The sequence below is a fragment of the Antennarius striatus genome, chromosome 11 (genome assembly GCF_040054535.1).
Source record: "Antennarius striatus isolate MH-2024 chromosome 11, ASM4005453v1, whole genome shotgun sequence".
Lineage (NCBI taxonomy): Eukaryota > Metazoa > Chordata > Actinopteri > Lophiiformes > Antennariidae > Antennarius > Antennarius striatus.
Genome location: NC_090786.1, coordinates 17,542,569 through 17,555,563, shown reverse-complemented (window position 1 = coordinate 17,555,563; position 12,995 = coordinate 17,542,569). Strand labels below are relative to the sequence as shown.

At 43.0% G+C, this 12,995-nt stretch overlaps 1 protein-coding gene across 1 annotated transcript; it reads right to left on the bottom strand.

Moving 5' to 3' along the window:
* Window positions 1-1,201: 1,201 nt before the first annotated feature.
* b3galnt2 (beta-1,3-N-acetylgalactosaminyltransferase 2) lies at window positions 1,202-8,857 on the bottom strand. The gene is made up of 12 exons (XM_068327258.1): window positions 8,602-8,857; window positions 7,926-8,052; window positions 7,496-7,596; window positions 5,599-5,798; window positions 5,114-5,209; window positions 4,448-4,558; window positions 4,275-4,353; window positions 3,705-3,888; window positions 3,257-3,382; window positions 2,956-3,115; window positions 2,813-2,869; window positions 1,202-2,049 (listed from the first exon to the last, which is right to left on the bottom strand). The coding sequence occupies exons 1-12, from the start codon at window positions 8,708-8,710 to the stop codon at window positions 1,912-1,914; spliced, it is 1,488 nt and encodes a 495-aa protein (XP_068183359.1). The 5' UTR covers window positions 8,711-8,857; the 3' UTR covers window positions 1,202-1,911.
* Window positions 8,858-12,995: the final 4,138 nt, after the last annotated feature.

Below are 12,995 nucleotides of genomic sequence, written 5' to 3'. Positions count from 1 at the left end.
TCCACAGTAACTTCCAGGATCTAACTCCTGATCTAATGTCAGCATCTGCTTGGTAGGAAGCTGCTGTCCACATCAGAGAAACAGGAAATGAGTAGATAAAACACTAAAAATGGTGAACTACCAGACTGCATTGTGATTTTTAGACACAGACAGTCCAGTCTGAAATTGAGGCGCTTCATTTGATGGCTGGATGAAGGTGAGAGGAAAGAGATCACCATCAGGAGGAAAAAAACAACAATTTAAAGAATCTAAACATTTCACATCAGTGAGTGACCGTATCCCACAGCAACCACAACATACTAGACCAATTCAAAAACGTCATTCTCTAACAAAAAAGCCAACAGGAGCTTTTTTTTATGCCTTCATTTCTGTGCTTCCTGCTTTGGCTTCACAATGAAGGACTTTGAGCCAAATCATTGAAAGAGGATGATGGGGTGGAAAATGCCATCCTTATCGAGGCTGGAGAGTGGAACAGATGCGGATATGACTTTGTTATCATGCAGCTCGCTGAAACGGAGGAAGTGAAGGGATAAAAATGGAGGGAGTGGAGAGGAAGAGGAGTATGTACCAACGTAATCTGTAGGTTTACAGGCCTGAATGAAACCACTTTTATGATCCTCCATTAGTGAAATACAAATCTTTTATTGTTTTAAAAGACAAACACCAAGGTAATCTATGCTGCGTTCAAATAATCAGTAATCCCACACCAATAGCTAATGATGTTCTGGACGATAAGACTAGTGCGTCTGTATCAATCATTACCTCTGCAAACACTCTGATGATGTCATCACCAACACATTAAAAATGCAGATGTGTTAAACATTAAATAAGCCAAAATCATTTTATCCAAGTTACAATTGTATTGCCTTGTTTCCAATTCACCCTGAATGCACCAGATTTCGGCGACTCAATGTCACAACTAAAAGCACAGTCAGCGAAAATAAAAGTATCTCTCAACTAAACATCTTTATTTCATGTTAACAGTTCAAAAAGCTGGATGGAAGTGTTTGATCTTATTGATGAGCCATCTTCTTGATTACCCCTCCACCCCCCACCCAGCTCATCATTTTGGGGCAAACACTTCACAGGTTTCCACCTTCCTAATTCAAACAGGGTGGACTCAATCGCCAACAGAGATAAAAATGATTTCATATCAGAGAGGTTGATCTGAAATTAAAAGACGGGGAGACGTTCATCTGTGTAAAGATGTGTTTATTTCTGTGAGGACGGATTCCTGAAAAGTGTGACTTCCATTTCACAGCCACTCCGACTGACTGGATGGGTTCCAAAACTGCGTAATGAAAACACACTGCTTTAAATCTGTGTTAACACACATACAGTATGACGCCTGACAAACACACCAGGACACAAACACATTCTACACAATGACAGTTAAAGTACAGACTGAGTGTTTGTGAAAAACCTTGACATAAGTCTACAAATAGTAAAGAAAATGGAACACTAAAAACAATAAATTACAAAGTTTAGAACATCCTATCACACGTCGTCTTTACACCAAAACGCCTTAAACCAAATGTTAGGGGATCAATACTTCAACCACACTCTCGTGATGGGCACGTTTTGTTTTTCTGTTTTTTTCCGAGCACATCAAACATTTTAACCCAGTCTTTATCCATATGCTTTCAAATTCCTCAAATTTAACTGAGCTGGTAACAGAAATACAGACAGCGTGACGCCTAAACGAGACTCCTAACATCCTGTGAAGCTTCCGTTGCTTCCTGTTGGCACAGAACTGTTAACATTAAGACATGTTTCTATCATCTCTGTTCAAAAATCTCTTGTTTTTATTCTATGAGAAGAACTGATAAAAGTCTGAGATGACTCGGTTTGCTTTTGAAGAGACGTGATGCCCCCCCCCCCCCTGCAGCAGCTAGTTGTGGTGGGAGCCCATTAGTGGCCCCAGGGACAACCACAGGGGTCTCCACAGGTCTTCTTGCGGTCCCAGAGGATGTGCAGCTCCTCAGCCGTGTGCTGGGGAGACGACAGCATGTCCAGGTAGCACTCCTTCTCACACAGCCAGCCGGGGTCCTGGAGCAGTGTGTGTGTGTGTGTGTGAGTGTGGGAGGGGGGGTGTTAGTTATCATTTAAGAATGATAAACGTCAGAAATACATGATTGAAATTTTATAAAAAGTAAACTATGAATGCACTAATAAACAACGTCTCTTTTTTCAGATCTGCTTCAAAACTCAGCAGTTCTGTCTCGTCCGATGCTTTCGTCCAGTTTCATGGCGATCTGTTGGGCAGTTTATGTCTAAATTTTTTTTTAAAAAGTCCAAAAGAACTTATTTTAAGATGTTTGAGAAAAAAAAAGAAATATCCAGCCCAAAGTTGAATGTCTTCGCTGTCACAGAACTGACTTCTCTATTGAATCTCATAAAAATGTGGGGAGTTGTTTTCTTGTCATCTTGGAACCACATAAAGAATCCAGAGCCAGAAAAAGCACAACCTCCTGGACGGAGGTGAAAAAATGAGCAGAGATGTGTTTTTCTCTTACTCGTTTGCTATTATCTAGCCATAACTGAGAAGACGGACCTTCTCATTTTAAATCATATGCTTTCATGCTGACTATGCTTTTAATCTTACACTATTTCATGCAGCTTTTATCTCTTGTTGTCTAACATTCCTGGCTGACACCGGACCTTTTTCTGCTTACATATCGCACACCAGATTTTCTACAAACGTAATATTTTTTAACACTTCTAAATGTCACACATTGACAGACATCTCGCTGAAACTGGCTCATTAGTGGTCACTGGAGCTTCCTTTTGAGGCCATTTGAGTTATTTTTACCTGATATTTCTGCGGTCCAACAGCTGCCATCCAGATCCCCATGCTCACGTCTTCTCCCTGAAACAAACAGGGCGTATTCCTCGCATCAGAATCACAACTCTCTACCCCCCGTGCTGCTGCAGCCATGCGGTCGGGTTCTCTACCTGGTACGCTTTCAGATTGTCTGCATTGCTGGCGAGCCAGCGGACCAGGTCACGAGAGACCACGTAGCCCGAGCCGCAGGCAAACGCCGGGTAGGCCGGACTGGCGTACTCCAGCTCCTGCCACTTCCCAATGCGATCCACTGCCCAGCTCTGCCTGAAACTGGGTCAGAAGAGCAGACATGTCATTATCATCACGTCCGGTCCGCCGTTGCCTGATCCGCCATCGCGTCTTTAGCTGAAGGCTGCCCTCAGAGTGCACTGAAGGTGGGGGCCCAATATTAGGACAACACGCTCTACTTACTTTCCCCACCAGAAATTGCTGCGCTTCAGACCCTTGTGGTCAATCTTCATTAATACTGAGTCCACGTCGATGTAACAATCATCATCAGTCTTCAGCAGAAGATTAAAGTCAGCGTTTCCCACAGACCTGCCAGAAAGTGAATTTACGAACTTAATTCGATTTTTAGCAATATCCTGAAGTGGATGTTCTTCAAGTCACAAACGGAAAGTGGAGGGCAGGGAAGTGTTGCAAATAAATAACACACTTGTCAAGTCAAAGACTGGGACCACACTATATTTTCTACCTGATGTCTCTCACTGTACTTTGTCCATCATCGAGTGATTGCAATCGAGATTCTAACAGCGAGACATTTTGAGGCAACAGCCCACTTTCATTTCAGGCTGCTGATTTCCTCAGAGGACCCAGGCAATTTGGAGACAGAGAATCGAGTCATTAGCACTTGGCATACCATTTATAGAACTGAAGCAGTTTGGAAGGCACGTTCCTGTAGGTGTCGACGACATCTACGAACACCATGTCGTTGTGCGTGAGGCTCTCCTGCTGCAAGCCCACGTCCTCCTGCCTCAGTCTGGAGGCGTGGTGCTCCATCCTGGACGGGCGGCCCGACAGGAGTCTCAGCAGGCTGTCCCTGTCTGGTGCCCCCGGTGGGGGTGGAGACAAAAACCTGCTGTCACTGGTTATCAAAATAATTTCATTCAATGGTGAATTCACAGATGTAATCATTAGTTCTGTGTTCAGAAATACTGGGTGGTGAAGTTTGGTTTCCACCAAACGCTCCAAACCAGTGAAGTCAAATGGAAACACAGGCAAGACATTCAATCTTAACATAAGAGAACGGACAAAAAGTAATATTTTAATTTTGCACATGTGAAGCTAAAGAGTAGCTAACATCATGACTCCTGCCAGAGTGAATCACTGCTGTTAGTTTTTTTATAAAAAGGGACTGGGATTTCTCCTCCAGTTGACTTTCAAGAAACTTCGAACAGTTCTGATGAAAAGAGTCCTCAGCTGGACTGACCATAGACCGTAAACATGAACCCTCCAGCCAAACCAGGAAATCCAAGCGCACTTCTGTGAGGCAAGACGCCCTCTGCTATCTGCAACGGAAGAAACAAATCAATACACAGTTGTTTAATTAGCTCCAGACTAGGGAGAGTGATCTTTACACGTGCTTTTGACACTGGTACGTACAGAGGAGATCTTCAGGACGCCTCCTCCATCACTGAGCTGCACAGACGAGGAGTTGATGGAGCTCAATCCACCAGAATCCAAACTCTCCCAGACCAGCGTCCCCTCAAAGCCCTTGATAGCAAACTACATTTCATTGTTTGGAAATGGAGCACGCACATCTAAAGCCTGACCTCACCTCATCTTAGGTTTACTTCTATGGGCATTCTACTTTTCTTTTTATAATCAAAGAGTAACATAAGCCCCATTAAACTCCTTTTCTTAACTTCACTTTGCTGCAGCGGTGTAGCTCAGGACCCTTTTGGTCAAAGGTGCAAAGAAGTGCTTCCATCCACACTCATTAATAACCTGGTGTCGACAGCTTTGTGCGTAAGGGGTTAAAAACTCAGCATTTTATTTTGTGTTACCACTATGGAGAGTGTTTGCCACCGTCTGAAATCATCTCTAAGCAATGAGAGCGAAAACTCATGAGACAGGGTTTAGGAAGAGGCTCCAGCTGCAGCTTCACTTGAACATTTTCTGCTCCTTTCAGGCAGAACTCACCCCGACTGTAATTCAGCAGCTAAAGTATTAACAATCCCAGAAATCAAAACATGTTTACAACCTTCTCTTTTGGGTGTCGGTTGGTGCGTGATCAGGATACAGACGTGAGGGACGTAAACTACTGACCTTAGGCAGGATGAACTGCTCCACTGGTTTGTACCACACCCCGTCCACCAGGGTCCCGCTGCTGATGGCGCTGAAGCGAGCGGTGACCACGGCCTCCTGCAAAAGATTTCATCCAAGCAGCCACAGATACCCCCCAGTTAGCTTCATCATTCATTCTGCTAGAGAATCCGAGCAGCCCTTCAGCAGGTTGCAGGCAGTACATCTACCACGGCCATCAGAGTAACAGCAGCAGTAATTACAGTATTTTACACACCATAAGGCGCACCTTCAATGAACAGTCTTCTTTTAACCTTTTTCATATAAAAGGCACACTGGATTATAAGGTGCATCTGATTATGAGGTGCACCTTCAATGAATGACCTTTTTCAAAAAAAATTTCTCAAATAAGTCCCACGGGATTATAAGGTGCACTGTCCGTTTTTAGAGAACATTAAAGGCTTTTCTGTGCGCCTTATAGTGCAGAAAATACATCGAGGCTCGGTTACCTCCTGGTCCAGCTGGAGGAGCTTCACCGTGACATTGCTCTGGAGCTGAGGCCGAGTCCCACTGGGGAACACCCCCAGCCTGGTGATCACCACTGGGTGGAGGACCTTGAAGTCCAAGGCGACGGCCGACACGTCGGAGGGGGTGAGCAGCGAGGGGTCAGACACCGTCACAATCTGGATCTCTTCATCCTGACCTGCCACTGGGCCAAACATTACCGCATGAGCACGAGTGAAATTAATTTAGATCCCAAATTGCTGACTGCGTACTTTCTGCCATAATGGCTGGGTAATTTGGGGAGGTGGGGGGTCCCTCAGAGAAGAGGGCGGCTTCGGGGTGGGACACAACCATCAGCACTTTGAGGAGTCGGTTCCTACGACGCCTCAAAGTGAGTTTCTGCTCATGAGGGTTTTTCCTAATTACAAGAGAGCCGTTTATTACCCAGGAGATCGATGGTGTGACCAACGACGTTGAAGAGCTCTTTTTACTTCACGTGCCGTCGACACGAGTTCCGCTGCTCGCTCGAGTCGCAGAAAATCAGAGGCGACGCATCAGTCAGAGAGAAAACAGCCGTTTATCAAACTAAACGTTTCTCAGGCTGACAGGGCGGAATGGATCGACAGGATTTTAGTGTGTGAGGATATTTTTAATATTCCTTTGAGTAATAAACTAAAATGATTAGTTTGTCCTTACTTGTCAAAATTAATACCAGCAGCGCCTCTAATTGCAGCAGGCAGCTCGTGGTGATTGCTACTTTATTCTGAGGAAAAATTAATAAACCTCAGCATAAATCAAAAATATTTAACAGCAAATTTATTGTTTATTTAGCAGCTATTGGTCATTTGAACAAATTAAGATGGTTCACCGGGAAATAAAGTCATTGGAAAACAAGTCACATCTGCAGCTGCTGACAGGTATTTAATGATTGTTTAATCATGAAATGTTCCGTCTTTATATTATAAATCATATTTACCCAGCGGACAGGGCCACAGTCAAAATCCTAAGACGAAGAAACGCAGCTAATACTCACATTACAGGAGCCGGATTTAGTGATTATTTTCCTTTCAATTAAAAGACTCAATAAATGAATGGCCCCACAGCCACAACGCTGACGATAAAGGCTTAAAGTAAGCCCTTAAGTCACCAAATATTCAAACATCCTCATGATAGTGAAAGCACAAATTCAGCTGGAGGTGTGATTACTAACCAAAAAAACAAATAACAAAAAACAACTAATTAGCATTTGCCTCCTAAATGAAGCTCCATATGATAAAAGCAGCAAATTTAATAAACAAAACCGATTTGGAGTTGAATCGCATCAACACAACTATTTATGCGAGGGTGAGGAGAGAAAAAGGGCTGGAAAAACGTGGGGAAAATTAAAAAAAAGAGCATGACCCTAAAGGGCAGCGTTTGAAAAAGCCCATTCTGACGAGCAGTAATTATGTTTTCATGAAGGCAGAAAACACTGAATGGAGAGGAAAAATGGAGAAACGGCTACATCTGACATGTTGAAGCTGAAGCAATGTAACAATTACTGTGGATGTTCAATCTGACAGTGAGGCTTTTCAATTACACCCTATACAGCATGTCAGCGCTTCCTATAGCTTTACTTCTCAAGTGCCGGCACACACAATGCAAATGGAGGCTGCAGCTGTTGTAGACAGAGAGATTTCTGCCTCAGCCTGCGGTACAAAGAGGAAGAGACGGGCGTCCTTGAGGTGTGCCTGTACATGAATAAAAGTGTTTCACTTCTTTTCTGAACATGAGTCCTTTTCATTCTTACAACACATCTCCTTTAATTTGAGATTTTTCACTTTTCACACAGAGCGACTTTCCATGTCACAGCTGCTACAGATGCAGACGGCCTTCATGAGCGAGTGACGAAGACTCTGTTACCTGGCTCGGTGAAGTTGAGGAGGGAGCAAGAGTACGGATCCTCTCTGTCCTCCTCTGGGAAGGGACACCCACGCTCACCCACGATAAACTTCACCCCCACTCTGAAAATAAGCACAAACCCTACAGCATTCAGTTGTTGTTTTTTTTGTACATTATGCTGAAAGATTTCTAAAGCTGTCCATCTAGCCGCCCCATGTTGCCATGGTTACAGAGGGTTGCTTAAAGGCCATCACACCTTATCTGTGCTCGGATCACTGAATGCGAAGGAAATGGACAAAAAAGAGGGAACAATATGAGGTAGAGATAAGCCTGCTGATGGACCGGTCACTGATGTACTGCCGGCTGCAGGTTTTTTTATTTTCTCTGCTCTATGAATCTGACCTGGAGACAAGAAAGAAAGTAAGTTGCGTGGACACTCCACCCTGCAGACCTGTGCTGGAAGTGGGGGTGATCTCGCAGGTAGCCCAGCCAGGTCCTCCTTATCGCTTGTCGCAGTTCATAATGGTGTCTCGCTGACAGCACTCCCACCAAAACTTCATAGAAAGGTAGAGCCTCATCTGTGAAGGAACACAAACATGTGTGGATGTCAGACAGAAGCAGGTCTGGTCACACCGGTGATGGTGGAATATGACATTCAGCTGCTGATCAATGACCACACAGACTTCAGTGAAATCACATTTTGATGCCTGATGCATGCATGTCGGGATGAAGCTTGTTCCTGACCTCATCAGACTGTCTCCACGCACCAGAGGACGGTTACCCTAACTACCCCCGTGGGTCCACTCTCCCCCTGATAATAAGTGACAACCCACCGGAAAGCAGCTCGGCTCTGAGACGAGGCAGAGATGCTTCACATCTCAGCTTCCTGACGGAGGATTATCCCAACAACGCCCTACAAAAACTGGACCATTACATTCTCTTTTTCCCCCACTAAACCACCCATATCAACACACAGTGAGACGAGCGAGCGTTGTCTAGCTGTTTCCACGCGAAGTCACAGTCACTACAGATCGCCGGGGCGCTAAGACCAAAGTTCGTCAGCCGGAATATGAAATAAAGTTGCGCCGCTGTGAGGAAGTGAAGCCGGGCTTTTGTCTAGAAAGTACCCGAGTGAGTGTTGTTGTCCGGCGGAGTGGAGGAGCGTCGGTGAGCCAACCACAAGTGCACCAGGACGGCGACAGCACAGGGCAGCAGGATGAGCGCTAGCCTCCGCATGGACGGAGCCCTACACCCAGCCGGAGCAGCCTTCAGCTTTGCCGGAGCGGAGACTCTTCCAGAGCCGCACAGACCGCACTGAGTGCACCGCTGCGTCTGGGCGCTTCACTCCGGCTCCGCAGCTCTCCGCCGAGCCCCCTCACCACCCATCATGTCTACGTCCGCCGCTCGGAGAGATGGACCAATGGGAGACGATAACTCCTGCCGCGATGCACTCTGGGAGAAAGAGTTCTTTTTGATTGAAGTTAGTTTTGATGTTTATGATGGTAATAACAATGTTAATCATAAAATAATATTATTAATATTAATGCTATTAATTATTAATAATATATTAATAATACATTAATAATATAATTAATAATATGAATAATATTAATGAATAATTAGTGGGAACCCATGGAAATTCCATGATAAAATAATAATATCAGACTTCATACCAAACATATGAAAAGAATAATTAGCTGCCTTGTTCTATGGAGCTAACACTACACTGCTAATGTGGAGAGCTCCAGCTAAACAATAACCAACTGATGCTAGCCGAGCTTTTGTTGCAACATGATGTGAGACATGGTGATATCATGAATGTTAGCACATATTCCTTCTAGATTACTTTACTATCTGAATAGTGATTTCTACATTTTATCAGAACAATAAAAGTTAAAGTTTTTGATGACGTAACTTCCCAGAGTTGGAACCATCTTGTTGCGAGCGTTGGACACCAGGAACCAAAACCAGCAGGACACCCATTACGGTGCCGACGCCATCCTGACCTCCGTTGAGTCTGTAATCTGGTGGAGAGACTTTTCAAAATCATCCGTATAGAATGAGGTCACAGTAGGGATACAGCTCGTTGTCATCAGAGGAGCATTAATAAACTCAACAGAGTCTGCAGCAGTAACACAGCTGGACAGTCTGATGATGTTTCCTTGTTGTTTTGGCCATACATTAGTTGTTGATTGCATACATGAGCAAGGCTGGAAGGAAACTTGATAAACGTGCAAAGCAAAGCTTTGATTTCCTCCTCTATAGTTGAGTTTTGCCCGACATCATTTAGAAAAGTTTTCTCCCCCTGCTGTTCGAACAAGTCGCAGATATAAGAGTTTCATTTTTGGCCGAAGCAGTCATTGTGTAAATGGCCATACTTTTTGTATACCCCACATTCATTGGCTCTGGCCAAGTAATACTTCTCTTTTTGTAACGCAATCCTTTCGTCTTTCAGTCAGAGTTTCACTCAGAATTTGTTGTCGTTTTCTGTGTCTGTTTCCTGCTGTTTGGACTCTGCTGAAAAACATGAAAATTGTTGGAACAGTTATGACACTGTAAGATTACATTGACTGGGAAGTCCATGTATAATTATTTCTTCTCCTAGCATATTGTTCACGTTATTCCTTATGGCAGATGCACCGTGATTGGTTGGGCACTTGATTGACAGGTAGTGGGTGAAGTTGGTGACAGCATGACAGCGTGAGACTTTCAAGTGAGTTTATTTAAATATATAGGTGGGGAGATGATATACTGCCACTACTAATAGTAATAACACATCTGTCTGTCTATCTATCTCTCTGACTGTCATTTACTTTAATTTTCTACTGTGTGACATTAAACACAATGGTCTAATGGGCACAATAAAGAGTAAACATCATGTCCTCGGGCTAAATGGAAACACTGAAACACTGATTACAGCTGGAAATGGCGTCACTGAGTTGAACCTTTCTGTGTTTATCACATTTTGAAGTGTCAGGCGTTTTTGTCTTACCTAATGAACTGAGTGCAATCAGAAAAAAAACAATGATTTTATTCCTCCAACACCCTGGTGACATGTTGTGCCTTTAAGATTAGAACACAACTCTATCAAACTCATTACTCCGTGCAGTGCATAAATCATTTAAATGGAGTCCACTGTGCATGGAGAGGCTTGTTTGAGGAGGATTTCTTCTGACACTGAGAGCACCAGTGTTTTTCCTGTAGAGGAGGAGAGGGTCATTCCACCTGAAGCACCTGCTGCCGTGCATGTAAGCATTTAATTTGTATTGATTTTTAATGGAGTGACAATGATGCATGATTGTTATTTTAAACACTTCACAACCCAGTCCAGAAAAATAATAATGTTGCAGGAAATGCTGACATGTAGTACACACATGCGATGTGTGTGTGTGATGCTGAAAAAAAGCATGCTGTCTCTGTCAATATGTAATCTAATCAGAAATTCTTACTGTTCTCTTATATTTTATGCATAGTTTGTGAGCTTAATGTTTAATTTGGACCGTTGCGCTACAACAGCTTTTCAGCCCACAGCCCCAGAGATGATTATTTTATGTGCATTATAATTATCTTTTGATTGATTTTCATAAATATGCTTATTACAGCAACTAAGGTCTCTCTCCAAGCAATACATCTCTTCCTGTTATAAACACATTAATGCTCTTAAATTTTAATTATATAATACATAGCGTAATATGTTATATTCTTTACAGTTAGTGTGAGATCACAACCCTAATCCTGGTGAACAGAAGGTTGTGATATCACATTTCTGTATCTGAGCAGTGCTCAAATGAAACCAGCCAGAAAGAAACTAGATGGTTCTCTGACCCTTTAGGGTCAGTTCAGGGAAACCATGATGCTGACTTGTCTTGTTACTGTTCAAAAGTGTCTGAAACATTTTGCACACTCAAATTCAATGACCTAAATATCACCTGATTTGATCTGTCTGTTGCAAGTAAGACTGTACGGTAAATACATGCATTAAAAGAACCACGGCACAGGTCCAGAGGTTTGGCTACTGACTAACAGTCTTCTTCATCTGACCTGGAGCTCATGGATTCTTTTTACGCCGTCAATCTGACTGTGTTTGAAACAAATCTTCAAACAACAAGAAATGACACATGAAGTGTCTCCAGATGGCCTGTGGTTCAGCTTAGCCACAGGAGGTCTCCACCACACACCAGATACTGTGTTCCTGTTATCGACCCACAACGATTTGCAGGCAGCACGATGACGCAGTTGGAGATGGAAGGCTTAAATACTGAAGACACAGCACTTTTGGGTTGCCATTTGCCATTTAATTCATTTGATCCATCAAAGGAATTACAAAGCTATTTAAATGCTTTTTTCCCCCATTCATTAATACAGCTGCACATTGTCACCAAATCCAGACTCCATTGGTGTACAGACTAGCACCCAGAAAGTCAATGAAGAGGCAATATTTCATAATAGTTCTGTTTGAGATAGAAACAATCCATGCAATATTCATCTGTAGCCATTATATTTTTTGTTTCAGATTTGGCACCATCTGTAAGATGTGAGTGAGAGCACCCTGAGCTCAGTCTCAGTTCTTTTAAGACAGGAAATAAAGACAATAATTTTCCTGAAAACAATTTGAATCTAATGGTTTGTGTTTCAGTTCAGTATCAGTTTGATTCCCTCTGTGATGGCTATTCAAGTAGCAAGAAGAATTTTTTTTGGATGTTTCAGAAACAATGATGCAAAACTCCTGAACCACTGAAGGAATCATATTATGTAAACTGACCCTTAACATTATTCTTAAAAAATACTCAGATAGTATCAATAATTGCATGGTTTATAAATGTTTTTCTCCTATATATTGTACAAGCTTAGTAGCACTACACGTCATGTAGCAGTCAGTGCTGTGCAACAAATAGTCAATAATACTACTGATAATAACAATATTAATATCGATCATAACAATTCATTGTAAAAATTAGCAAATCTATTTGACTACTATGTAAAGGAAAAGTTTCGACAGTGTGCTTTTTCTTCCAAAACAAACAAAACAGGAAAAGGCTGTGGGACCACAGTGTGGGGATCACACTGCTCTCACAGAAGTTGGCACTGTAACATACTGTACACCCTAAAAGACTGACAGAACCCCAGAAACAGAGGAGGCTGTCAAAAAGGAGCGGAGAAACATGCAGGCCCCTGGTTTGGCATTAATGTCAAAGGCCTTGCCATTCACTCTAGGACAGGCAAAAAGAATCAGGCTCAGGAAACATGCCCAGTGAATAAACAAGGCCGTTATGGAAATAGGGGAAAATGATCTCCTGTAACTTGCAAAAATATTCCAGTCAGGGACTCCAGGATTAACCGATAATGTCTCTGATTTGAAGTGGATAAAGTGTATGAAAAGTAAATCAAACAGAACAGCCAAGGTGGAATACATTAGAGCGGGCCTTGGAAGGAGGTGGCAGATTCATAAATAATTTGTGACTTGGGGGCTCGAGATAAAACCCTGAAGAACTCATATCAACGTTGAAACATTAGCTCTGCA